The 24884-nt window shown below is 45.2% G+C and overlaps 5 protein-coding genes across 9 annotated transcripts in view; 3 read left to right on the top strand and 2 right to left on the bottom strand.

Annotated features, from left to right (window-relative positions):
- The window catches only part of LOC116430459 (dexamethasone-induced Ras-related protein 1), a 73105-nt gene extending 68829 nt beyond the window's left edge, over positions 1 to 4276 (top strand). For both annotated transcript variants that reach the window (XM_031984633.2, XM_031984634.2), the window contains exons 4-6: positions 155 to 344; positions 1007 to 1217; positions 1985 to 4276. In XM_031984633.2, coding sequence (XP_031840493.2) covers positions 155 to 344; positions 1007 to 1217; positions 1985 to 2197 — 614 coding nt within the window. In that variant the 3' untranslated portion in view covers positions 2198 to 4276. The remainder of the gene's footprint in view (positions 1 to 154; positions 345 to 1006; positions 1218 to 1984) is intronic.
- A 5421-nt stretch (positions 4277 to 9697) lies between these two features.
- On the top strand, positions 9698 to 16268 carry PMP34 (Peroxisomal Membrane Protein 34). Of its 3 annotated transcripts, XM_031984700.2 has the most exons (10): positions 9700 to 9877; positions 10805 to 11203; positions 12840 to 13020; positions 13083 to 13143; positions 13807 to 13873; positions 14105 to 14253; positions 14836 to 14946; positions 15248 to 15495; positions 15657 to 15724; positions 15785 to 16268. In XM_031984700.2, exons 3-10 carry the CDS (start codon positions 12949 to 12951, stop codon positions 15930 to 15932), a joined length of 924 nt encoding a protein of 307 aa, XP_031840560.1. In that variant the 5' UTR covers positions 9700 to 9877; positions 10805 to 11203; positions 12840 to 12948; the 3' UTR covers positions 15933 to 16268. The 3 variants fall into 3 exon arrangements, with proteins under 3 accessions (XP_031840561.1, XP_031840560.1, XP_031840562.1); XM_031984701.2 differs by lacking the exon at positions 10805 to 11203 and having other exon boundaries at positions 9698 to 9877; XM_031984702.2 differs by lacking the exons at positions 9700 to 9877; positions 10805 to 11203 and adding an exon at positions 11836 to 11995.
- A 154-nt stretch (positions 16269 to 16422) lies between these two features.
- Positions 16423 to 20171, top strand: LOC116430484 (uncharacterized). Its single transcript, XM_076368888.1, is given in 5 exon segments — positions 16423 to 18461; positions 18464 to 18694; positions 18826 to 19056; positions 19657 to 19905; positions 19975 to 20171. Coding segments are annotated over 5 exon segments (1128 nt in total). The 5' UTR covers positions 16423 to 18101; the 3' UTR covers positions 20032 to 20171.
- Positions 20172 to 20400: 229 nt separating this feature from the next.
- On the bottom strand, positions 20401 to 23132 carry LOC116430483 (uncharacterized). 2 transcript variants are annotated; one of them, XM_031984698.2, is made up of 5 exons: positions 21997 to 23132; positions 21642 to 21828; positions 21171 to 21568; positions 20876 to 21087; positions 20401 to 20813 (listed from the first exon to the last, which is right to left on the bottom strand). In XM_031984698.2, exons 1-5 carry the CDS (start codon positions 23130 to 23132, stop codon positions 20797 to 20799), a joined length of 1950 nt encoding a protein of 649 aa, XP_031840558.2. In that variant the 3' UTR covers positions 20401 to 20796. The 2 variants fall into 2 exon arrangements, with proteins under 2 accessions (XP_031840558.2, XP_031840556.2); XM_031984696.2 differs by having other exon boundaries at positions 20401 to 21087.
- A 458-nt stretch (positions 23133 to 23590) lies between these two features.
- Positions 23591 to 24835, bottom strand: LOC116430497 (uncharacterized). The gene is made up of 5 exons (XM_031984735.2): positions 24544 to 24835; positions 24389 to 24485; positions 24222 to 24306; positions 24018 to 24170; positions 23591 to 23843 (listed from the first exon to the last, which is right to left on the bottom strand). The coding sequence occupies exons 1-5, from the start codon at positions 24830 to 24832 to the stop codon at positions 23631 to 23633; spliced, it is 837 nt and encodes a 278-aa protein (XP_031840595.2). The 5' UTR covers positions 24833 to 24835; the 3' UTR covers positions 23591 to 23630.
- Positions 24836 to 24884: the final 49 nt, after the last annotated feature.

Below are 24884 nucleotides of genomic sequence, written 5' to 3'. Positions count from 1 at the left end.
AACGTAAACGTTTACCGAGTAGAGTTTACAATCAATATTCGTCAAATCGACGCGTTCCGTAACTCCGGTGTTAAATGGCAATTAACGCGAATAGCGAGCCAGAAAAATGTCACGCTCGCGAGGCAATTTATTTCCCCCATTGTTTCTAATGCAGGAGACCTGTTCGTGGTGGTATTCAGTTTGGACTGCCGGGAGTCCTTCGAAGAGGCCATCAGGCTGCGAGAATCGATCCTGGAGACTAAAGTGAGCGCGACCCAGAGCGCCACAAAGAGCAGAAGCAAGAGTCACTTCAATTTGAAGGTTCCCATGGTCATCGCCGGGAATAAATGTGATAAGGACGTGAGGTACGAGCGAACCATCCGTTCCCTGCGAACGTTGAATAGCCATTAATTACGCGTGATCTGTAAGTGATTCGTAATTAAAACTTTTACACGATTCCCATGCAGACCGCGTCAAACACGACCACTTCATCTGCACCCTTCTATTTTATTCCCAACAAAAAGCTAATATTCAAACTTCGCGCTCGAGAACTGAAGAGTAAAATCATACAATTCGATATTTTCTATTAAATTTCGTATACCGCGTCACTCTGAAACATCGTCGATTCGGTCTCAGAAAATATCGTCTACATCTTGTCAGAAAATGTGGAACATTTGTAACGAAAAAGTTTCGAGCGCGAAGGGCTGACGTTTGAAACAGGTACCTTCAATCGAAGCGAACGTAAACATTTCGTAACGGAGATTCCCTTTGAACGGCAAAACTTAATTGATCATTCTTTCACATTCGCACACTTGTCGTGGGAGAATGTCAGCGTCGCGCGTACAAAAGTATCGCATCGCTAATGTTGATTTTCCTGTCGGGCGATTCAGTCCGCCGGTTCGCATATTCATAATTGGTCAAAGCCGCGTTTCAGGCGGCGCAAACGGGGAAAATGTCGGTCCACCGTTCCACCGGCTGACAAAGGCAATCGAGTTACCGGCACGCGGCCCGTTCGTGTTTTCCGCAGGACGGTGACCGTCGAGGAAGCCGAGGAGTACTGCAACAGCCAGGACGACTGCTGCATCTTCGTCGAGGTGTCCGCGAAAGGGAACTTCCACGTGGAGGAGCTTTTTTATCAACTGTTCGTTGTGGCGGGCTTACCTTTGGAAATGGCACCCAATCATCACAGAAAGGTCGCCGTCACCTTTGGCTCGCCCACGATGTTACCGCCCTCGCAGGTTCGTGACATTAACGCTGTCAGATGATGCACTAGGCAGAAAGCATTCCGTTCGACAATGGAAACTCGGTCGTTTTCATGAATCAACGTTTGAAAATGAAACAGCTGCAAAAGTCAATTCTCGAATGAGGGAACTGCCTTGCGAAGCTTCATATCTCACAGGAATTATAAATTAGAGCTACTTTAATTCGGAGAAATTTAACTTCAACGTGGAGCTTTGATTTATTCGTAGTAATACAGAAATTGAATTATTATTATTATAGAAATTATTCGTAGTAATGTATTGACTCTATCAATTCGGTTGTCAATTTTCTGATATTTTCTGGTCTTTGCCTATTTTCATGGAATAGATAATATTCTTCTTAGTTATTCAATGTTTTACTTGTTCATTCGTTTTCTTAAGTCAGAACCCTTCTTTTCATAGCTTCTGAATATTTGTATAATCATTTCAGAACAAACACTAATATTAATTTCAATTTTTGCTTTCTCCTGTTGTAGTACCAATACAAATATCTGTTGCAATTCCGTTCTACACATTCGTAACATATTCAATCGTTGTTGCCCCGCGTACTCGAAAGTGTAAGAAATTCCAAAGAATGATTTTCACCGCGAATTCAACGAAACCTTTGATAAAGATCCGCGGTCCAGTGGTCAGATTGAACATTGGCAAGCCAGTTAGCAGGGTTAAGTGGTCTAGCGCGTTTCCCCGGACAATTTGGAGCGGCAGTCTCGGTTGAAGGGTCTGAAAGAGCGACGATTTGCTTGCAGCCGAGGCCCAAAGCCACCCTGAGCATAAAGCGTCGGCTGAGCGACGCCTGCGGCGTCGTCGCGACCAACGTGCGTCGGCCCAGCATAAGAACGGACCTGATGATCATGAGGACGAAAACGTGTTCCCTCGCGGCCGGCCACGAGACCAACGCGCCCGGCTCCAGGATCACCCTCAGAACGTCCGACACCAGAAAGACGTGCTCCATTCAGTGATATCCTCCCCGGCTACTTCGTGCACCTCGATTTCAAAACGACGGGTCTGGGCTGGAGGACGATCTTCGCGAGCGATCACCACTAATTACCGCCGAGCACAAGAATCGTTGAAATTCGAACGAAACCCGAGGAACTCTCGCGCGAAGCGAAGGAAATTTGCTTGACCCTGGAACTACCAGATCGAAACGACACACTTCGTATTTCAACGGGAATTATCGAGGAAACACGAGTGATTTTCTGGGAAACAATTAAGTACATTTCGTGAACTGAAATATAATTGGAATAAATGCAGTGTTATAGTTTGTATGAATTACAGTCAGTTTCATCGCTTGGCAGTTCTAGGGTTAAACCCGTAACTTTCACGCTTGAAAACGATTAATTAACCCCCGAAATTTTGTCCGCTGTCAGTCGATGTAAGTACGTTAATTACGATGAAGTTCTACGAACGTTAAAGTTAGAGAAATCAGAAGAAATTTCCACTGTCGGTGTTTAAACAAAAGCCAATCGCAGAGATGAGAGACTCCTCGAACGGGATATCGCGGAGGACCGCGAGAGCTTTGAGCAGGGTTAAAACGAATAGCCGCCGCGCGTACGGTCGAGCAATTAATCTTCGCCGAGCGGGAGAAGAAGTCGCGGGGAACAGGAACGAATTAAGATGTCCAGGGTTTTCAGCGTTGCTCGCCGGTCGTCGCGAGCGGAGATCGTCGCAGGAAAAAGGATACGTTCAACCGACCACGCTGCTCGCCTTAATTAATTAAAAGAAGGGAATAGCTCTAGCATAGCGTCCTAGAGGTAACGTGTACTATTAAAATAAGATTGTAACCGAGGATCGAGTTTGTTAGATGAATTAATCGGCGACGGATCACGCCGGGAAGTGTTCCGTGATTAGGCGAAACGGCGGGAACGCCGGTTCCGCGGTGGTTTCCGGCGGTCCCGGAGCGTCATCGGAACCGTCGGCCATTTGCAATCGCGGACGGGGCCGCTCCCGCAACTTTTTCACCCCGAGAGCGTTCCAGCAAGCGAACCAGAGTAATCCAATTGCAAAAATTCGATTCCAGTCGGCTGAAAACAATATTCGGTATCTCGCAGCGCTTTTACTTCCTTCCGAAACGAAGCTGGCCGTCCGCTTAATTAATTCCACGATGTATCTGGGAACGCGGACACCGGCTCTCTAACTTCCGTGCAATTCCCAAAAACACGTTCGTTTCTTTCCAACGTTCGAGCGGCACGGAAATCGAAGTTACATGTAGAAACCGTTGTACAAGGGAGTAATTTAATCTGTATCGAAGGGCAGGCGGAAAACACAGAACGGAAACGCAAGCGATCGTCCGCGGGAACCGTTTGATCGTAAAATTGGCCGGCGAACGCCGGCGCGAAGGGGATGTAAATCGAATTTCGTCCCGACCGATCGCAAGGGACGAAATTTCGAAACGCGCGGTCGCGTGTCCAGCCAGCCAGGCCCGCGGCGGCCGTAAACATGGCCGGCCGTTCGTGAATTTTGGATTCTGTTCAAGCATTATTCCGAAGCTGACCCGAACCAAATACCGTATACGTGTATATAGCTAGTTTATTCATACGCGACCAGCGAACACGCGCGCGCGCCGTTGCGTTGAGTTGTTTCGAGCGTGTTGCGAGATGACCGATGCGTTTGATCGATCATTCGCCGCTAAGCTCCGGACCCGGGTATCGCTCGAACTCGGATGCCCGATGGAAGCTTCACGGAATCGAGCATCCCCGCGCATCGATTCTAATTAATTTCGAATGCTCCGCAGTCACCGTTCCGCGCTTTCGTCGAAATCCTCCCGGAGTCCGGCGATTCCCGAATTGCCGCGGGATCGGGAGCCAAGCTTCACCGTGCTCCCGACTTTTCGGCCGTGTTCGTTCGATCCGAGGATGCAGGACGACCAGGGAAGCTTCGAACAATCTTGCCGCATCACTACGCATACGCGCTAATTTGAAAATGAAAGGAAGAGACGGTTATTGTAACGACCGAAGGGAGAACCGCCCTTCCGTACGACCCATCCCCTAATTTTCGGACCAATGACGTTCCGTTTTTCTTGTAATAAATGCGTAAACGATCCTGATGCGTTCTCTTTCTTAACCGAATTCCTTGCAGAAACTCGCCGCGAAACGATGGCGAGATTAGGAGGGAGAGAGGATCGAGGAAGATCTACCGACTTCGTCGCGAAGGATAAGTATCTCGTCATAGAATTGTATCAGTGCGTTTGTATGAGAGTCGGCGACGGGGCAATTAACAGAAATATCCATTACACTGTTCTCTTTAATTACCGTTGACGAAGTGCCAGTAGATTCCTCTAATTTTTCCAATAAGAGGAAATCGCCGGGCCAACTTCCGTCGCAGCAGGAATACCGACGGTGAAACTACTCGGGAACTCCGGAAGTCTCCGCGGGGTCACGCGGAACGAGGTAACGAGATCAAAGTAATTACGGATCGACGCGGAATCTTGAAATGTTTATCGCGTCATGCTTACCTCGTTTGATTTTTGCGAATAGGAAATCTTCTTGCGTCTTTCTGTCGTACTCTTGAATAATTATTCGTAATTAGCGAATAACGGAAGAGCGAAGGAGAAAACAGTTTTGACCTCGATTATGTGAAGAATTTTTTATTTCTACGATTGCGTGACTCGTCACTCGCAGGACTAACGCCTCGATGATATAATCAGGACATATATTTTGAGGAACTCCCCACGGATTAATTAGCCTCCGTTGTTAATGCTCACGAAAAAATTCATTCCCTCGGGTTTTTTTTTGTGGTGAAACTAATTATCCGATTGATATGTTAATTAACTTCTCTTTCTGTCTACTGTCTCGTTACGCCACTTGCTCCTCAAACCTCAGTCTCGAATGTCGAGTAACAAATAAAAAGCAATAATAAACTGGTGGTCAATTTCTAACGAATAACGCCCTACATCCTGGACACGACGAAAGAACGCGTCAAATGATTTGAAAATGTCACTTATGAATTTTCATCGTGCAACTATAGAATTATAGATTGTACATTATACATTAAATATTATTTGCATTTCTTGTAATGCGACTCGTCGCCATTAATCCAAAGTGTGATGATCGACATAAAGATAAGTCAACGTTAAAAAAAATGGTAATAATATACTTATTGCTTTTTTACCGTTTTATAGCAAACGAAGAAGGCAGCGAAATCAAATTAACTTAGTAGCCTGCTATTGTGCGTATTCACGTTGTGAAAACAGCTTCGTCCGCGATAAGAGTGAAGGCTGTTCGAAATTTCTCGAAAAGGGATATAGATCATCTCGAAACGTCGTTCGTTCGCTGCAGTTTCGTTCCTCGCGACACTTCAGTGTGGTTTAAACGAACCTTAATCAGCGCCGTTCACTATTTCCGGAGAAGATAGTCTACACGACGAATTACGACGTCTCCGAACTCCATTAGAGGCAACACGCGCTAATATACTTTCCCCTCGTTACGGAGTCATGATCCTCATTACGAATTCAAACGATTGTATCGTTCTTTTTAACGATTCCACCGAAACATCGCGCAAAATTAACAGCAGAACTACCGTACAAACTGACTTTCTGAAATTTTCCTATAGAAACTTCAACAGTGATTGACATTTCTATTCACAATTCAATCTGCCGATTGGTAAACCAATTCCTGTAGTAATTTCGCGGAGAATTGTTTATTATCTTGTTCATAATTGTAACAGGAAGAAATCATGGGTCGGTTTGACCTCTGGTAGTGCTAGTGTTAAAGGTAACTTTCAGGATGGATCAGCACTTTTCGAGTCCTCCGAGGATAAACGAATTTATAGGACATTGTTCCTCGCGTATTCAGCTATCTAAAACGGCAAAAGTTTGTCGGTTTAGATGAAATCGTTAAAATAGACTTTCTGCCGGCGAAAGATCAAGCGAATACTCCACTGTGCGCCGGCACAAATATGGCGAGGAGGATCGCACGAAGGAGCGGTCGAAACTGCGAACAATTTCAACGGAAACTGCCGCACCTGAAACTGTAACGAGCGTAACGCAGTAAAAGTAAACGATAAGGAAAGAGAAAAGTAATTGCTGCGCAGTTTTACGTTTCCTGGTGACAAGAGCCTCGGATACGGGTCAGTGCTGTGCGGTCGAACGGTACCATTACCAAAAGACGTCCTTGTCTCCTCTACACCGTGCTAGATCCCTTCGAGAAGATACCCTTATTTTTCACCCCTTGACCTATAATTTCCACGGTAACCACGCTGATTAAATTCACTTAATCGTTAACCGCACGATAAAGTGGATTTACGTTTTAGATCATCAAGTAGATCGACACTATAAAAAGAAAATTCTATATCTCGCATCCACTTACGTTCGCCACGAAGATTAGCAATCGATAACTCGAAGAAACGTTCGTCACGAGTCTACATCAACAAATTATATATAATTATATATATAATACATAGTTTAGTTTAGACATCAAAATGGCTCATTTTGGAATTCTACAATGATTAACACGACTGCCATGGTCACCGGTGACCAGAGCTTCCAAATTGCTCGAAAACAATTACAGAAAATTGACATTGAATCAAAATACTTAGTAACAGAGAAGCTAGATAACAGTGTAACGTGTGTACTGTAATACTAAAACATTGATAATTAATACTATTTTCTTCTATTATCAAGGAATTAATCTTACCATAACAAAACGCTCGAAATTCTCGTGGCAGTCGACGCGTTAAACAAAGAAAAGACGCTCCTCTAAGAAATTCCCGAAGAAATTGATTTAGGAGTACGCGAACTGAATGAGAAGTCGCCGGGAATCCAAATGGACACGCCCGCCGAGCTTCCATAGAAAAATTGAGAAAAGTCCCGACTGTTCGGTAGTGCTAGCGTTAATCTTCCGCGAGACAAAAAGCGCGGCGGCGTTCAACGGAGAATTCCCAGCGAGACGTAGCGGGATCCGGCAATCTTCGTCCGCCTTTCCATTCTTTCGAACTCCCCCTTCCGCGGCGTCATTTTTCCAGAAATTACGGGGCGGACTCAGTTGCCTCTGCGACAATGCGGAACGCCGGGGAGCGTTATCAGGGAAATTCTAAGAAGGTAGAATAATGTTATGCAGGGAATTCCGGTGTCCAGGGACAAAGAAGGAACCGGGCGGAGAACGTGACAGGGTTGTTGGCCGGAGGTCGTCGCGTCGACGGCTCAAGTATCGAGGCACAGACCTCATTAGAAGCGGCCCGGCACGCCGGTGACCACAAAATTCCAGGCGCGCGGAATGTTTAATTAAACTCCGCGAAGAACGCGGGGAATTTCGGACGAGGCGCCGCAAAGCTCGCCGTGCATCATGCGAGTGTCACCTTCATCGATCCGCCGTAATATCGGCGCTACAACAGTTTTTCCGTGTCCGAGATCACGCGTAATTAATGCCGATCCCCTCGCCACGGTTTTAATTAAACGGCCGGCGACGCCGTTCGAGAGCAACGCCGCCGCGCTCCTTTTTAACCGTCCGCCGTATTTTACCGGCGTCCCGGAATTCATTGCCCGTCCACCGGAAACATCCGGGACACCGAAGCTTTTTCATTTTTCCGTTCGCCCCGCGAGCATTGATGGTTACTCGATACCAGTCCGAGTAATTTGATCATACGCGAGCCGCGAATCGCTCTGATAATTGCTCGACGCCGAAAAACCCCGGATGTTTTGCGCGTTTCCGAGGGCTTGGGAATTACATCGCGCCGCGCGTGTTTGCGACACACCGTCGATGACCTCGAGGTACCTCGACCCATAGTTTATACCTAATATTCGTAATCTAGCCAGCAATGCGTTCGGTAAGTATGGGGGGGCGCGAAGGCGGTAGGAAATTATAGAGGGTGCCAAGGAAATTGCGGAGGACGCAGATGACGGGGAAACGCGTGCGGCGATTGGAAGGGAGGAGAAAGCGAGCGGCAGAAATTAAAACAGGAATGTTCGTTAGGAAATATTCCAATCCACCGTATTATGTGGAAAGAATAACGCAGTAAGTAAACATTGATGCCGTAAAGTGTGAAGAATATGTTTCCAGTTAAAGGGAAGCAGAGGAGGGAACAGCACATTGAAAATCATGTTTATTGGCTAAGAGGAGCGTGCGCTCAAGGGAGCCGTTGCATCTGGATCGCGAAGCAGGGTGGTTTTTATTTTAACGGGTGAAATTCGAGGCCAGTGCACTGGTCTAACGAACCACGTCACGTGAATTCCCCGCGGAGGAATAGATAGAAGATATCTCGGAAGCACGGCAACGATAACCACGAACGAGCTGCGAAATTTCGCCGTGGGAGGCCCGTCTGAAATTCCCAGCCTCTCGGCGCGCGGATAACGCGTCGCGGGATCGGTTGAATTATCCCTGTTCCGCGACAGTTACGGGACAACGCGCAGATTTCATGTAAACTCCGGCGCATTCGTAATGACGGGATTTTATTCGCGGGGAGCGCCAGACGCTTCCCTGCTTATTTTTCTTTCTCGCAGCTTCCCGGTTCGGATTCCCCTATTTCTTTCCGGTTGATTTATCGTCGTCCCACTTCACGCTACTCGAGATGCAATATACGTTTTATAGTTCCGCTGTTAAAGCAACGTCGATCCTGTTACGGTAAGTGTATGACTTTTAAAAGGAGAGCGGGGAATTCGAGCCTTATCTCGGAATCGAGAGTCGGGCGTCCGGTAGTGACACACGCGGCGATATTTTTAAGAAGAGTACAATTTACGCGTGTCGTTAACGTTTTATTGCCGTGAGTTGCAGAATGATAATGAGCTGGTGAAGATATTATTGGAACGACAACACGCGGGTAATCGTGTTCCTGTGACTCTTAATTCTTGTCTTATAATCTTACGGATTTGATGAACTTCGCAGAAGTTAATGATATTTTATGCTTCACGGTTCTGTTGATGCTTGACATCTCTGTGATCTTCGCAATCTTTATGATCTATACAATCTTCGCAGTCTCTGTGATCTATCTTTCCAATCTTCATGATCTATCCAATTCTTTCGCTCTTTATGATCCATGCAATTTTTCCAGTCTTCATTATCCATGCAATTTTTCCAGTCTTCATTATCCATGCAATTTTTTCAGTCTTTATGATCTATGCGATCTTTTCAATCTTTATGATCTACCCGATTTTTTCACTCTTCATTGTCCATGCAATTTTTTCAGTCTTTACGATCTGTGCAATCTATGCAACCTTTATGATCTCCAAAATCTTTGCAACCTTCACGATCCCCAAGCTCTTTAAATCTTTATGATCTCAGAACTCCTCGCAATCTTCGCAACCCCGAAACCCCACCGACGATCCTCACACCTCCCATTAACTCGTCAATCCTGAAAATCCATCGAACTCGCCTCAACGGAACTTCAGTGATCATCAGCGGGATTCGCATCCCATTTATCCCGATTCAAATCAAAAAGCGAGCCCCAGAGGCACGCATGTGCACACAGCCGAACGCCGGCATCGACCTCTTGAATCACGGCACGGGCCGCAAGCGCGAGGAGGACGGCGCAAGCGTGTTGATCGACGTGCCGCGCCGTCATGGCCGAAGTAATTTTATCGTGCCACGGATGGAGCACGATGATACGAGGGAAATCTTCGCGTTCCGCTTAGCCGGCCAGCCCGAGCAGTCCAACCATCGCCGCCGCGTTGTCCGTCGGAGCCCGCATTCTGAATGGGCCATTTGTGCGCGGTAAGGCCGCTTCCGTACGACGATACGCGTCTCGCGATACAAGTATGCCATATATACGTCGCTCTCACGTGAACGGCACAATTTGATCTAGTGTTTTGTTTGTCGTCTCGACACGAGAATACACAGTCGCCTCTGCGACCAGCAGTGAAGCCGTGAATCAAACTTCTAGCATTAGACCTAGTTAAAGCAGCCTGTACGTCGTTCATTTTAAAACTCAGCGATGATTTTACAATTCAGAGCCATCTTCGTAATAATTACGCAACGTTCGTATATTAAAATAGAACCCAACCCCTCCAAAGCTGCTAACAGACGCAACTCCTGTCAGTATCAGTCACCAATCGCAGCTCCGAATCCCGATAAAACTGCAATCAATCCATCCCTCGTATCGCTTGGAACACCCGCACCGCTCGACCGATTTTAACGTCCATCTACCACGATACACCCAAACTGACTATCGAGTTACCGTATCGCGCAATATCGTCGTCTGAACGCTTCCATTGTCCTGTTTACACGTAATTCCGGTGTCCATTGTACTGTTGGCATCGCCATGTGGTCGCGTGAGAGCTGCCTAAGGCACGCACGCGAGCTGCTAGCGGGAAAGTGTCACATCTGCGGTTCTTCTGACAGAATAGAGCCTGCACGTTCCTCTATCCTCTTCTCTATGAAACAGAGGAACTTTGTGTCTTCATTATTCCAACGGAATCTTCGACGTTTTCTCGTACTGTTCGCGAGTGCCTAGGAGCGACGCGCTGAATCGGATCGGCAGCGCCCGCGACTCGCGAAGGCCGCTCGTTCTCGCGTAACAGCGTTAGGCGACGATCGGCACGTGGTTCTCTGCTACCTTTCTCTTCCTCTCTGTCGCTCCTTCCCTCTCTCTCTCTCTGTCTCCCCCCAGACTGATGAAATTACGGAATTTTTCCTCGGCAGTGTTAGCGCGTCACTCGTCGAGTCAGCACGCGATACGGTCGCACCTCGACGAAGCGGTCGCGTACACGGCTCGCCGCACGGGACAGCGATACCGCTATCTCGGTTATCTCCGGACGTCCCGCGAATCGGTTCTTGATAATCGTCGGACGTGGGACCTGTTCCACTGTGCACGCGATTCTCTGTACCTGGAGACACGGTCTGATGTAGGCCTATTGTGTTCATCGTACTTGATCGGCGACGAGCGGACAGAATTCTTTAGTTGGCTCGTACTTGTTAGGGATATTGGGAAGTCTTCTTGCTTTTGGAACTAATAGGAAATTATCAAGGGAATGAGAAAGACATGATGGAGTGCATGTTTGAATGCTGATTCACGATAAAAGAGTAATGGACACTGAAATTGTGAGTATATTTGAAAGCTGGTGAACGTTACAGGGGAATCTCAAGTGATTCGGAATTAAAGCTAAACCTTTGCACTCGGAGGTTTCTTACCAGAAATGTTTAACAGCTTCTGACGAGGCGAAGACGGTACGCACGAATATTTTATTCCAATATTTCACGTGTCCAGGCGTTATACGGAGTTCAACGTGAATATTAGATTCTATAGTTCTACTGTGTGGAACCAAGCGGTGAGTCACCTCTCGAGTGCAGAGGGTTAATTAAAGAATTCATTAAAATTGAGAATTATCACCGAGGGAGCCGAGGGTGTAAAATGCGAGAAGACTCGATGGTACTTGTAACGGTGACTAATGGAATTCGGTGAAACGAGAGTTTGAATTGGATTCGAAATGTTCGTCTTGTGTTTTGTAAATTGATCGACGATATCGGTGTTTTTGTAATCGTATCTTGGTTAGTGACAAATGAACTTTTTCCACGTTGGAATCATGTCGAGGATCGATGTGTGCGATCGCAGGTTAACTGTCAAGTAAACATATTATTGCAATATGTGTGCGGCGTGCAACGTTGTTATCGATTCAAGTAACTTGATTATAGTTTAGTAATCGAATTACAAGCGATAGTGTCACCGTCATCTAGATAATGTTGATAGAACTCGACGCCCGGTGTCGGCTGATTGTTTATCCGCGCACGGGGTGCCGGGTCATTCGTACTGTTGTTACGACTCCCAAAATGGAGTACTTTGGAATTGATTTCTCTGTCGGGATCATCTTACGGTAGCAGTGGAATTTTTTGAAGGTATTGAGAGATTTATTTGGGGTATAAAAATCATATATGTTTCCTGATCTATACGATGCGTAACATTATAAATTATTCAAATACCTTCTATGCAAACGAAATCGTACAATTCACAAACATTGAAGTTCATTCAAAAAAACACTCAACTATTTATCTTCTAAATGATTTCGTTACTGTACTTCATTTATTCCCCAAATGTCTCTATTATTCTACTATACATAGAATAACTATTATTTAATATTTGTCCACTATATTTAGTATTATTACTATTAACCCCTTGCCTTACGATTGAATTTCATAGGTGCATTTGATACAACTATTTATTAATAATGCACTAGTAAAAAACATTCCATGCTCTTTCTATATCTAGATTTAGTATAAACCATACAAACTGCTAAGAACAATAATGTATCATTTAAACTTAACACAACTCAATGACATTTATGTTTGTTAAACCATAGAAATCTTCAAATTCTTTAATAATCAAATAATTTAGTATTATTGCTACTATTAACAATATTACTGCTATATTTAGCATTACTGCCACTATCATTCAGTACTATTCTACTATATACAACAGCACAATATAACAACTCCACTATTTCTAACGAAACAGAATTCTATCGGTAAACATTTCGACCGCACTGAACTACGGATAACAAAGCGTATACCAACAGAGACTTCCGCCGAATTTGAATCAATGAAGTATGACGCGAACGCCAAATACGCGCGGTCCAATTAAAACTCTCGCTACGTCCCTCGATACCGAGTCAAAGGTCTAATCCGTTGTCACGTCGTTACACCGTGAAGCCGCCGATAACCGTTAAATTCGTGGTGATTGCAGATAAACACGTGTTTGTAGCTGATCGATCACGCGTCGGCATGATCGCCGATTGATCTTCCAATCCCGGACATTCTGCGAACGCTCCCGGATCAAGCGTTACTCGAGAAAAATGGGCGGCGATGGGTACAACAGGAGCCTGTTCACCTACGAGACCCTGGTGCACGCGATATCCGGCGCAGCCGTAAGCATAATTTGCATAAATCACGAATATCGCGTGAGTCTTTTACGCTTAATGTTTTGCAGGGCAGCGTCGTCGCCATGGCGACCTTCTTCCCTTTGGACACCGTGCGAAGCCGTCTGCAGAGTGAGTCATACAGCGTAATTAGAATTTCAAAGTGTACACAAAACGATCCGAATCGCGCAACAAGCGGACGCTAAATTTCGCCCGTAAAAAACGCCTAAAACGAGGAGTAAAGAACAAATTCGTTCGTTGCCTCGTTCGCGAGGTAGTTGAATTTAAATGTCATACGGTCGTCCGCGCGTGATTTGCAGTTTCTACTTGTCGCCGGTGCAAACGTGAACTTTGAGTCGACGAAATTTTATACGTGACACTTGCTTCCGATTGTATTGTTCGTATGTAAGACGTATTTCTGGAAATCGGTATCTTGGGAGTGATGATCGAGTAGAGAGATTAATATTGATATTCGTATGTAAAGAGTCGGTGTAATTAGTTGATTCGAAGTGGAGAATGAAGTAAATAATGCTGGGTATTTTGGGAATGATATATATGATATATATATAATGGGTATAATTAATTGGAGTTCATTTGAAATGGAGAAGGAATTAATGAATATATAAGCAGGACACGAAGAAACGAGTAACAATAAACTAATGGCGAATAAAAAGGAACTGGGAAATGTATTCGAAAGTGGTACTAATTAGAGAGATTTTGGGTACTTTAGTGAGTCGGAACGTGCTTCGAGAGTTCTCTGTCTTCTGTTAATCGCCTCTTCTTCTTTTTCCATAGTGGAGGAAGGCCGGGAACCGAAGAACACGCTCGCGATGATACGCGAACTCGTCATGAAGGAAGGACCGTACGTTGATTTTCATAATAAATGCAAATTGAATAAGCCGGGATACGGTAATTGCTGAGGCAATAATTACACCGCGTTCGAATTAAATTGTTTGCACAGATGAGCCGGCATTGGCGAATCTCATTCGATGTCTCTTCGCGAACGTTTTACCATTGCATCATTACCCGTGCGTTCGCGGTTACCTTTCGTGTAACTCCGATCTTTTTTTTCATCGTGTATCTTCCTACCCAGGTGCACCTTGTACAGAGGAATGGTGCCGGTTCTGCAGAGCCTCTGCGCCAGCAATTTTGTTTACTTCTACACATTCCACGGATTGAAGAAATTCAGAGCTAGAGGAAACCAAACCGCCGGGAACGACCTGCTGGTTGCATCTATTGCTGGTACAGTCATTTGCGAATAATAACCCCTTCGCGCTCGAGGGACGCCTTACAGTCGCCGCCTGATTCGACGCAGCGAACTTATGGAATTTTCAATTCAATATTAACCCTTTGCACTCGGAAGTTTTTCACTAGAAATATTTTCACACTTTCCGACGATAGAAACGACATTTTGTGAAACTCGCAAAGAAATCGTAACGTACATTGAAGAACAGAGCTATTTTATTTCAATATTTCTCAAATTGATGCGTTGTATAAGGTGTAATATTAAATATCAAATTTTATAGTTTTACAGTGTGAAATCTGGTGGTGAGAGTCACCTCTCGAGTGCAAAGGGTTAAGGGTTAAAGAAGTAAAATAGTTCTGTCTCTTAATTTAGAAGATAATCAATCGTGTTAGTTGCGAAGAGTATCGTCAATATTTAATCAGAAAGTAATGAATATTTTTAATGAGAAATACTGTCGAGTGCAAATGGTTAACCCTATCGAACGTGAATTTTCTGTAATCCGAGTGTAAATTTTCTTATGGTATCTCGCATTCGGAACTGAAATTTCGTGAATATTCTATTTTTTTTCATCGTTCCAGGTGTAATCAATGTTCTGACGACCACACCCTTGTGGGTGGTGAACACGAGACTGAAGATGAAAGGCGTCGGCCAAGGTGAAAGGAACAACAACGAATACAGCACGTTGTACGGTAAAAAAACTGCGGCTTACGTAAGACAGCCTACCACGAAGGTGTTTATGTAATCAGTTTAACAGCATCTGTTTTGTCAATAATCGCTGAGCATCGTTTAAACCGTTTTTACTACCTACTCAGGCATGACAAAGTGTCTAACTGCATAATGTAGCCTCTAATGAATATGTAAAACTCGTATTTCCAATGAAACTTTGTACTTGGATGCTTATCGGAAGCTAAAATCACTGAGACGTTGTTTGCAGAGTGATTTAATATGTTTGTGTTTGTTCTATAATTGAGTTTCCATCTTGTATTTCAGACGGCCTCCTTCACATATGGAGATACGAGGGCTTGGCGAACCTTTGGGCAGGAACTTTGCCTAGTTTGATGCTCGTCATGAACCCAGCCATCCAGTTCATGACTTACGAAAGCATCAAGAGGCGGATCACCAGATCGTTGAACGGCGCGCCGCCACCTGCTTGGATGTTCTTCGCCATAGGCGCCATAGCGAAAACCGTCGCCACAGCATTGACTTATCCTTTGCAACTGGTTCAGACGAAACTCAGGGTAAATCAACGACTTCAGGCTGTTCAGACTTATCATGCAGAATTCCTATTGAGAGATCCAATTGTGCACCATGCTCTTTTTCACAGTCGTTTGAATTTATAATTGAATATTTCGAAATTTGACATTTCCAATTGACATTGCATAGGAGACTTATTTTTCAGCAAGGTCACAAGTATCCGAATCTTCCAGCAGATGCCGGCACGTTACGGATACTTTTATACATACTGAAGTAAGTAATTGAGTTACCGAATAATCCAACGATTCGCTTCTATGAATGATCGTCCGACAGGAAACAAGGAATGGCGGGAATGTACAAGGGGATGGAAGCCAAGCTGCTCCAAACGGTTCTCACGGCCGCGCTGATGTTCCTGGCGTACGAGAAGATTTCGAGATTCGTTCTCCGTATTCTCCTACACAGGCCGATGCTGAGACAATGATTCCGTAGAACAGTATTACTCGGCAACGTGAATATTCGTTCCTCTCACCATGGAATTAACTACCCTCAGTAGCTCGAGAACCGACGAGACTCCCGTTCCGCCGAAACGGACGAATCAAACTGAACGGGAAGGAATGTTTATTAAAATGTTTACACGCAGACCGGTTAACGGTCTCGAAATTCTAAGCTTATACCGGGACTGACGGATGGACCGTCATTTACGAGGATTTCCACTTTTAGACAGCGATTTGTAAAGAAGATCTAGCTATAGTCTTGTTTCCCGTGACAGGGGAATATTTTGATAGATTGTGCCAATAATAACGTGTACGTAATATTCCATGTGTACTGAAATTTTTATTCTATTCGATTCTACAAGCGAAACGACGCTGCGAGCGCGGAAACATCCGCCGTCTACGAATGAAATTTCATAGGTGAAACGAACCGATGATCTGCAGGTCGAGAAGATAAAAAGCTCCGTCTTCGTCGATCAATGCCTGCATAGAAATTTGCATAAACACGTACAAAAATCCACAAACGAATTTACATGCGATCGAGTCCTTGAATAATTATTTCTAGACCGCAGATCTTCGCGCACTCGCAGTACGCGAAACTCTCCAAACATTTGTAAAATACGTTTTATCGAGTCCAAGGCTAGAGCTACCGAGGAATAATATCGACTGGTTTATAATTCCTCGCGAGAACTACGAGAATAAATTTCCAGTGATTTCTAACGATTCCCATTGTCGATACTGCACAAATATAATTATACACTCCTCGCAGAAGCGTCCTCGCAACTCCAATAACAGCGACACGAATAAACCGAAATTCTGTATTCTACGAAACAGAACTCCTTACTCTACTCCATGTTACGTAAAACGGCAGTTCCAGACGCCGCTTCATTTTACTGATGATTCAATAAAACCAAGATCGAGGAACTCCGTTGCTTTGAATTCTCGCGAACCTCCGCGATCGAGGCGGCGTTGGGATCCGAACGAGAGCGCCTTTTGTTCGCGGAGCACGGTGAACGATCAACAAGGAATTACGCGGCGCGCGACCTCGCCAATAAAATGTGACCGCGATCCGATAACCGGGAATACTGGCGAACTCCAGGAAAGCACACTTCCGATTCCACTCGCATTTCCGCCGGAAACCGAGCCGCGCCGCGCAGCCGCCGCCCCAGACAGGGAAGACAGGGCAGAAATGGACCGATAAACCCGCGAAACGCGTAACCTCTGTCGATCAACGGAGCCTGACGTTCAAGACGATCGAGAGATCGAGGGATCGAGGGTCCTCGAACGGAGTCCTGAAGCTCTGGAGCAAACTGAAGCCACGCAAGCACGCGAAAGGACGTCTGGAGCCTGATACTCGCGGCTCGATCGCTTCCTCGTACGCCTCGATTATGCAAACGGCAATCTCGCGATGTCGGTCGGGACATTATAAATTCTGTCGTATCATAATGCACGAACTCCGACGATTTAATGAAACGAATATATTACGGGACTGGGAATTTCAAATTTGTTATCGACGAAATGGTAATGCACCGTTAATTTGAAACGTACGCTCGCGAATCGCGGTTCCGTTAATGTGGATTGAGATTTGAATGGGAACAATAAGGTGGATACGGCAAAGGTGAAGGAGGTGCTTGATTATAGTCATTGCAGCAATTAGCCGGACGATATGTAATATTTGCAATTACAATTGCACGGAATGCACACATGAGGGAATATACAAAATGTCTGAAGTATAACGCTTACGTTTGTTAGGAAAAACTATTTCTCATGATCATACTAGTTTTCTAATTATACTCGTAAATATTTGAATTAAGATCTTTAAGAGACCGTTTGATCGAGACCATTTGAATTAAGATCTTTAAGAGACCGTTTGATCGAGACCATTTGAATTAAGATCTTTAAGAGACCGTTTGATCGAGACCATTTGAATTAAGATCTTCAACCCGTTGCACTCGAGAGGCGACTCCCATTTGATACAGCAAAATTGTAAACCTTGATATTTACCATTAACATTCGTGTACTGCATCAATGCGTGAAACGTTAAAAGAAAATCTCGTCTTCATCTAATTAGAAAGTATTGAACATTTCAAGTGAGAAACTTTCAGTGCAAAGGGTTAAGATCTTCAAGATCATAAGATTTGTATAAAGATTTACAGTCAATGCCAAGCGAATCAAAAGACGATTTAGAATCTTCGAATCCTGTCAGTATAATAAACAGTCAAAAAGGAATGGATGTAGAATATTTATTCCGATTCCAACGCTTCCGCAGCCGGAATCGTCGCCATGTCGAGAGAACGATGAGCGCGAGGTCGCAACGGGGGATCCACGAAGCGCCATCGGGGAAGAAATCGCCCACGCCGCGTTTCAGTGGAAGGAATCGCGAGCAGAAGATGTCGGCGATCACGTACGACTACGACGCAGCTGTCAGTCAACCGGATGTGCCGAATTTCCTCGATCTTAAGAAGAACGGTCGCTATCCGATGGTTAGTGGCGCGTCGCTTGGAAAGAGGAGAAAGCAGGAGAACGTGTCGAAAGCAGATTTACGTCAAGGGAGAATTTTCAGAAAAGATATCAGGCGCCCGGGACGAAGCGAGCGAAGAGCAATGGACGATCTCGATCGTCGGCGAGCAGGAGTGCGGATCGTGCGACGGAATCGGTTGCGTCCGGCACTTCCGACGACGATAAAGACGAGAAGGAGAATGTCACTGTGAACGGAGTCGTCGACGTGGAGAATTTCACTGATTTCTTGAAGGTTCGAGCTGTCTTTCTTCTCGTTGGTTCCTATCGTTTATCGAAACTCTCGGAGAATTATCTACATTCACTGACGCTATGAATCGGTAATTCACTGTATTCGACGTGGCACGAAGGTTCGCTGATTTACAGAAAACTACGGATGCTCAGAACTTGTCGTACAAGATCACGACGATCGAAGTGATCGGTAAAGGCAACGATGATCAAGAGGATAAAGCGGAGGACGAGAGGTCGGAGGAAAACGATAAACCTGGCGATTCCGAACACTCTGTGAAATCGCCGATTCCACAAGCGAAAGGCAGCAGAATTCCTAGGGCGAAGATCGTGGCGCTGCCGATTCAAACGGTTCCTGAGTTACATCCGGTATTCGAATTAAGTAAAGCTAGATAAAATAGGAGTCTGTGGTTCTAATTACAATTGAACGATCGATGTGCAACAGGCCAAAAGAATTACACCCAGAAAGAAGTTGAAGGAATGCACTAACTCGAAGTGTCCACCCGGTTGCGATCAGAAGTTAGTTAAAATGTTCTAATAAAATTCACTTCTTACGTGTTCTCTCCGGTTGATAATATATATTTACAGTACTGAGATATCGGAAAAGAAGATAAAAGAAACCAGTCAAGAGGAAATTAAGCAAGATGTTCGTTTCAAAGAAACCAACAAAGAAACGAAGTTAGCTCTTAAAAATCGTATAAGTGTAATAGTGGATTGAAGGAAGATAATAATTAACCCTAAACCTACCGAGCAGTTAAATTGACTTTCCGAAATTCCTCTGTAGGAACTTCGAGAGTGATCTATCGAGACTTTGATTTATAATTCAGTTTGCGTAATGCTAGATCAATTTCTTTAATAACTTCTCAGAATATCAGTTACCTAATAATTGCAGAATGAAGAAATCAGTAATGGATTACCTTGATCCGTTTGGTAGCTTTAATGTTAAGACAATTATTAAATTTCATTCAGAGTGGTCTGGGACGACGAGAGGAATTCCGAGACGGAAGCAGCCGATCGCTTACTGAACTCGTCGACCGACGAATCTCCGGCTATCACGGATGGAATCGACGATCCCAGAGTTCTATCGATTCTGCAGAATCTGAAATTGAATTGTCCCTGCAAGACCTGCACGAATCAGGATCTACCATCCACGAGTCGACCGGAAGACGACAGCGATTCGAAGAGTTTGTCGCCGGAAGAATGCAAGGAAAAGAAATGGTTCGTCTAGAAATCTACTCGAATAATAATTGAAGATTGTGGTTAATGTCGTCGTTGATGTTTCAACAGGCCACTGAGACGCCGAGAGTACATCGACACGAGCTCGGAAGAAACGTCGTTCGATAAGAGCAACGACAAAGGGAAGAAGAGGAAACGGAGTAAAATCAAAACGAGAAGTCCGCTGGTTTCCCGAGGAAAATCGAATTCACTGGTGAACGCCAGCCGGAAAATGTCGAATCGTCGGAATTTCTCTTTCTTCAACACCCTCTTCGACATCGTCTTCTGGCCCTACGTGTTCCTGAAGTCGAGCCGTTGATCGATTAACTTCCAATTGGAAATAATCCTCGAATTTCCCGCTTTGCTGATGTTTTACAGTTCCCTTGTCACTTCCCTCTTGGCCCATTATTCGAAATTGTAGATAAGAGGCATAATGGACACGGAAGCCGTGCTTCCCTTATTTTCTAAGCGTATTACCTTCTACAAGGAGAACTCGTGTACGCAGGTTCTTTTTAATATTACAACTGTACAATCTTTACAAACCGATTACCCGATTCCTTCGCGCAGCGTTTTCTAAGGACACCTATACATTTAGCAGAGGATACATGTACACGTTGATAGAAATATAGTTTTAGACGACGAAAGTGTTGACATTGCAGATATAAGTAAGTTCAAACATCTTCGAGCCTGAAAGGATATTACGATAGCAGGGCGATTATTTACAAGACGTTAATGGTGAAATAATCTTATGACTATCCATGTTTTTCTGTTTCTCTTTTTTTTGTTCGTTATAAAACCCTTTCGCTTACAATAGAAAATCTTTCACACAGAGACGACACAGTGCACTCGCGCAATAAAAAAGTCACGGTCGTGAAGACTTCGCTCTCCACAAATTTACAACACACCGATCGCTGAAATCGTAATGAACAATTACTAATGTGTCTTCATAGTTTCCAGTGTCTTTGCTGTGTACCTTTTTTCGTGGGCGTCGACATACTCCTGCGGAGTTTCTTCGAGAAGAAGGACAGCGTCAGTCTGTCGTAGAGGTTCTCGATCTCGTGCACGGTGCTCTCCAGAATCTGCGTGAGAGCTTTCTCGTTGTGCACCAGCGCCTTGTCGGCGATCAAAGACAGGTGCAGGTAGCCTCGATAAGTTAGCAGTGAACATCCGATTCCCGTGTTACTCCTGCAAACAATTTATTCCTACATTGTTTCGACGCTTCCGCAATGATTTCCCAGCGATTGGTTCGCTGTCGATCCGATAATCACCTGTTCGGTATCCAGAAAGCGATATTCTTCACCGAATGCCCCAAGACCTTGACTTCCCGAGGACCAACCAGGTTGCTGAACACCAGAGTGCTGTGACTTTTGAGGACCGGCCGCATGAACTTCTCGGGAAGTATTGCCGACAGGTACTTCATCACCAGAAAGTTCACCATATAGTCCGAACTCTTTTTCAGCCGATCGTGCGATTTCCTAACGTCCTCGAGTCGCTCCAAGATCTGAGAATTCTCGATCGGATTCGCGGACGCTTTGCCGCTTATCTGAGAAATGCAGAGCGGCAGTATTCCGACCGAAATGTTGTTCTGCAGAGGCCGGTCTTCGCTCCATTCCTCTATCTTCGCCGGTATAACGACGCTCAGCGAATTCGGGACAGGTTCGCTCGCCTGGTAAAGTGAAGCTAATTAGTTTAACGGTTAGCAGACCAAGCAGGAGGTAATTAGTTTAAGCATTACATACACGAATGAAGTATTTGTGCAAGCTAACGGAGAGAGCAGCCAGTAGAACGTCACCGAATCTGGCGCCAGTGATGCTCTTGATGTTCTGTATCTTCGCGAAGAGTCTCTGGTCGCAGGTGTTCTTGAAATCGTCCTCCAGCCAGTAGGATATATACTTCTCGCCAGTCAATTCTGCTCCGTGAAGCGCACTGAGACCAGAATACGAAATGTTTACAAGAAACGTATGGAACAACCTTACGAAGATTAACACGAAAGCAATAATTAGATAAACGTCTTCCCTATTTCTATTGCAACAGAATTGAATTGTTTACAGAGCTAAAACACTATTCATAAGAACCAATGAAAAGGAAAGTGACCTGTTATCCATGCTACGGAAAGCCTGTCCAACCAAGCAAGCAGGACTCCCGATAACGATCCTGGCTACTCTCGTCCACCTCCTCATCTTCCTCCACAGTTCCGAAAAGAAGACTTTCATCCTCTCTCCCTCGTTCCTGGCAATCGTCTTCACCTCCCTCTTCAGTTCCTCCAAAGTGACGGTCCGCAGGAACTTCAACGTCTGCGAGAATCGCGCGATCATCAGCTTCAAGGTCTGCGTGAGCAGCACGAAGTGAATGAACGGCATGGAAGCGGACATGACGTCCTTCTGCAGGGAGCATTGCAGACTCCTATCCCCGATCAGAGTCGGTTTCACTACATTTATCCTTCCTGCATTGGTTTCGGCGGTCGAGCCGTTGTTCCTCCGTAATTCCTCGCTTTTGATCCTGAAACTCATGGGCTCGATGTGCACGGACGTCTCCTGCATCGGTTCCTTGTCAACGATGACTTCCTTGAAGAACTTCAACAGCGCCATGCCGTCGCCCAGGGAATGGTGGACCCTGAAGAGGACGGGGATCTTGATTCTGCTGGCCAAACGTTCCTCCAGCCTCCGGAGATAATGGTGACTGGACCTCGGACAGCATTTGCCGACCAGGATCTCCCAGGAAGCCGCGTGATCCTCGGGAAGCGGCTGGTTGCAGGCGTTCCACAGGACCCTCTTCAAATGGCCGTTGTAGACGTTGTCGCAGGAGCCGTCGCAGCTGGTCCGCTCGTACTCCAGCCACCTGACTCGCTCCTTCAGATCGATCTCCTCGCTTCTCTCCCAATAATAGTAGCCGAACCTCTTCCTCCTTTTGTACAGAAGCTTCTCGTGCAGCGACGGGAGGACGCGAGACCTGACCAGCTCCCTGAAGCTGTCCAGGAAGTTCGTGTTCGAGTGTCGAGCGTCCTTCTCGAAAATCAAGAGGACGTTGCTCACGGATAGAGCCGAGGGCTCCTCTATGGCCCAAATACTGTCCGCTCCGTCGAGAAGACCCACGTACTTCCCTTTCAGTTGTATCCTCAGGATGATATCGATTGCACAGCGATAGAGATACAGGCACGATAACAGTAGAGCGATCGATGGCGTAAAGAGCACCGAATATATCGTCAGGAACAGTTGGTATATCTTCGACATAGTGATCCCAGTAATTCTACGTTTGCTGATTGAGTTTCACGATGCACTTCGGATGCTTGAATCTCGTAAACCTGCAGAGGAAATGAGTATTAGAATTGGAAGTTCGACGACGTTTTATCGTGGCACTTAGGGTGTAATTATTAAAATTGTACTTAATTTACATGTCGATCGGGCGAGATCGAGCTCCGGAACGGACTCGATGCTGTTCAGCACCAAGTAAGACGACTTTTAGGAGCGTCGCTGTTTTTATAGTGAAGCACTGGGCATCGATCGAGGCTGATCCAATTTACGGTGACACTTTTATCCGGTTATTACCTTTAGTTGCATAATTCCGATGTCCTTAAACATCGGCGGAACACCGGACGCCCGGAATTCCCCTTAACGCGCTGCAAAGGAGCAACTCTGCAGTTTTACGGATTCTTCTTGGCGCACGATGACTGCGATGATAGTTTCTTTGTATTTTGTAACGCAACCGAGGCTTGCAGTTTTCGTTGCCGATTAATGAGTTCCCTCGAAGGTAACCGTGCTGGTACTTCCGCTGGTTCCGCTGTCGCGCCTCGCTTCCTGTAGGAGAATTCTCAGGAGGGAGTTCTCGTGCGCCAAACGGTCGCTGCGTCGAGTTTCTTGGGCCAGCAACGCCTCCTTGCTTGGCTTCAGCGACATACTGATCCCTTTCTTAGTAGACACGTTGTTTCCCTTTTTCAATGCGTCCTATCGAATGAACGTTTATGAAAATATTTCGTATATAAAGCATCGTCGTTGAAATATTTCGTATAATGAATGAACAACTAATCTGAACTTTTAATAAGCTTAAGATATTTTTGTTGTAATCATTGCAGGGACAATGTTGCGCAGCCTTGAACCAGTAACTGATCTTATTTGCACCTGCAGTGTCTCGATAGAACCACGTAGCAAGATTTCTTGCTGGTCCTTGCGTTTCTTCAGCCTTAGATACTTTCTGCAAACATTTTCTACGGTTCCGTTCCGCTCAACAAGTCTATCTCCGAGGGTCAACATCTTTTGCTGAAGGTTATTGATCTAAAATGTATACTTAGTATCTGACTGTTCAATAAAGCTCACTCAAAGTACCTCCGCGCATTTTTCTTTAAGAAGACGATTGGTGGTCGCGACTTTTTCCTTCAGTTGCTCATTTTGCACTAACAAAGCGTCGTACCTGATAAGTTTATTTACTTAGTTCAAGCATATTTTATTAGAGTAATTTAGTTGCAGTTTTCTAAATATTTCCATGTTCGTACTTCTGGTGCCAAGTCCTTTGCACTTCCCTCCTCACGAATTCCGGCAACGCGATTTCGTTCCCGAGCCGAACATCCGTCACGCTCTGTCTGAATAAGTCTGCAAGATTACGTTGACACAGCGACGAAGTTCATATTCCACGGGTTATCTTACGTACTCAACATATTTTTGTTAAGTTTATTCGCTTTCTTTAGGTCGTCCGCGGCTAACTTATTCTTCATTCTCAAAGTCGTGTACTTCAACCATTGTTCAGCTTCCAAACTACAAGATACCATAAAGCTTTCTTCCAAAGAATTCACGGTGTCGTGAATATCGTTGATCTTCGCAATATACTCTTTCTTGGATATCAAAATCCGTCGCGGACGCGCGTCTCCCATTTCGCTGATTTTCAAAGAACAATTAATCGAATCGCGACACGCGGCCGAGATGCTACGAGTACTGTCCATCAACTTCAAGACCAACGTAAATGAGTTGACTTCAAGCGTTCGATCAATTGAA

The sequence above is a fragment of the Nomia melanderi genome, chromosome 7 (genome assembly GCF_051020985.1).
Source record: "Nomia melanderi isolate GNS246 chromosome 7, iyNomMela1, whole genome shotgun sequence".
NCBI classification, from domain to species: Eukaryota; Metazoa; Arthropoda; class Insecta; order Hymenoptera; family Halictidae; genus Nomia; species Nomia melanderi.
The sequence above is the reverse complement of the archived record's forward strand: the minus strand, read 5'-3'. Positions and strand labels throughout refer to the sequence as shown.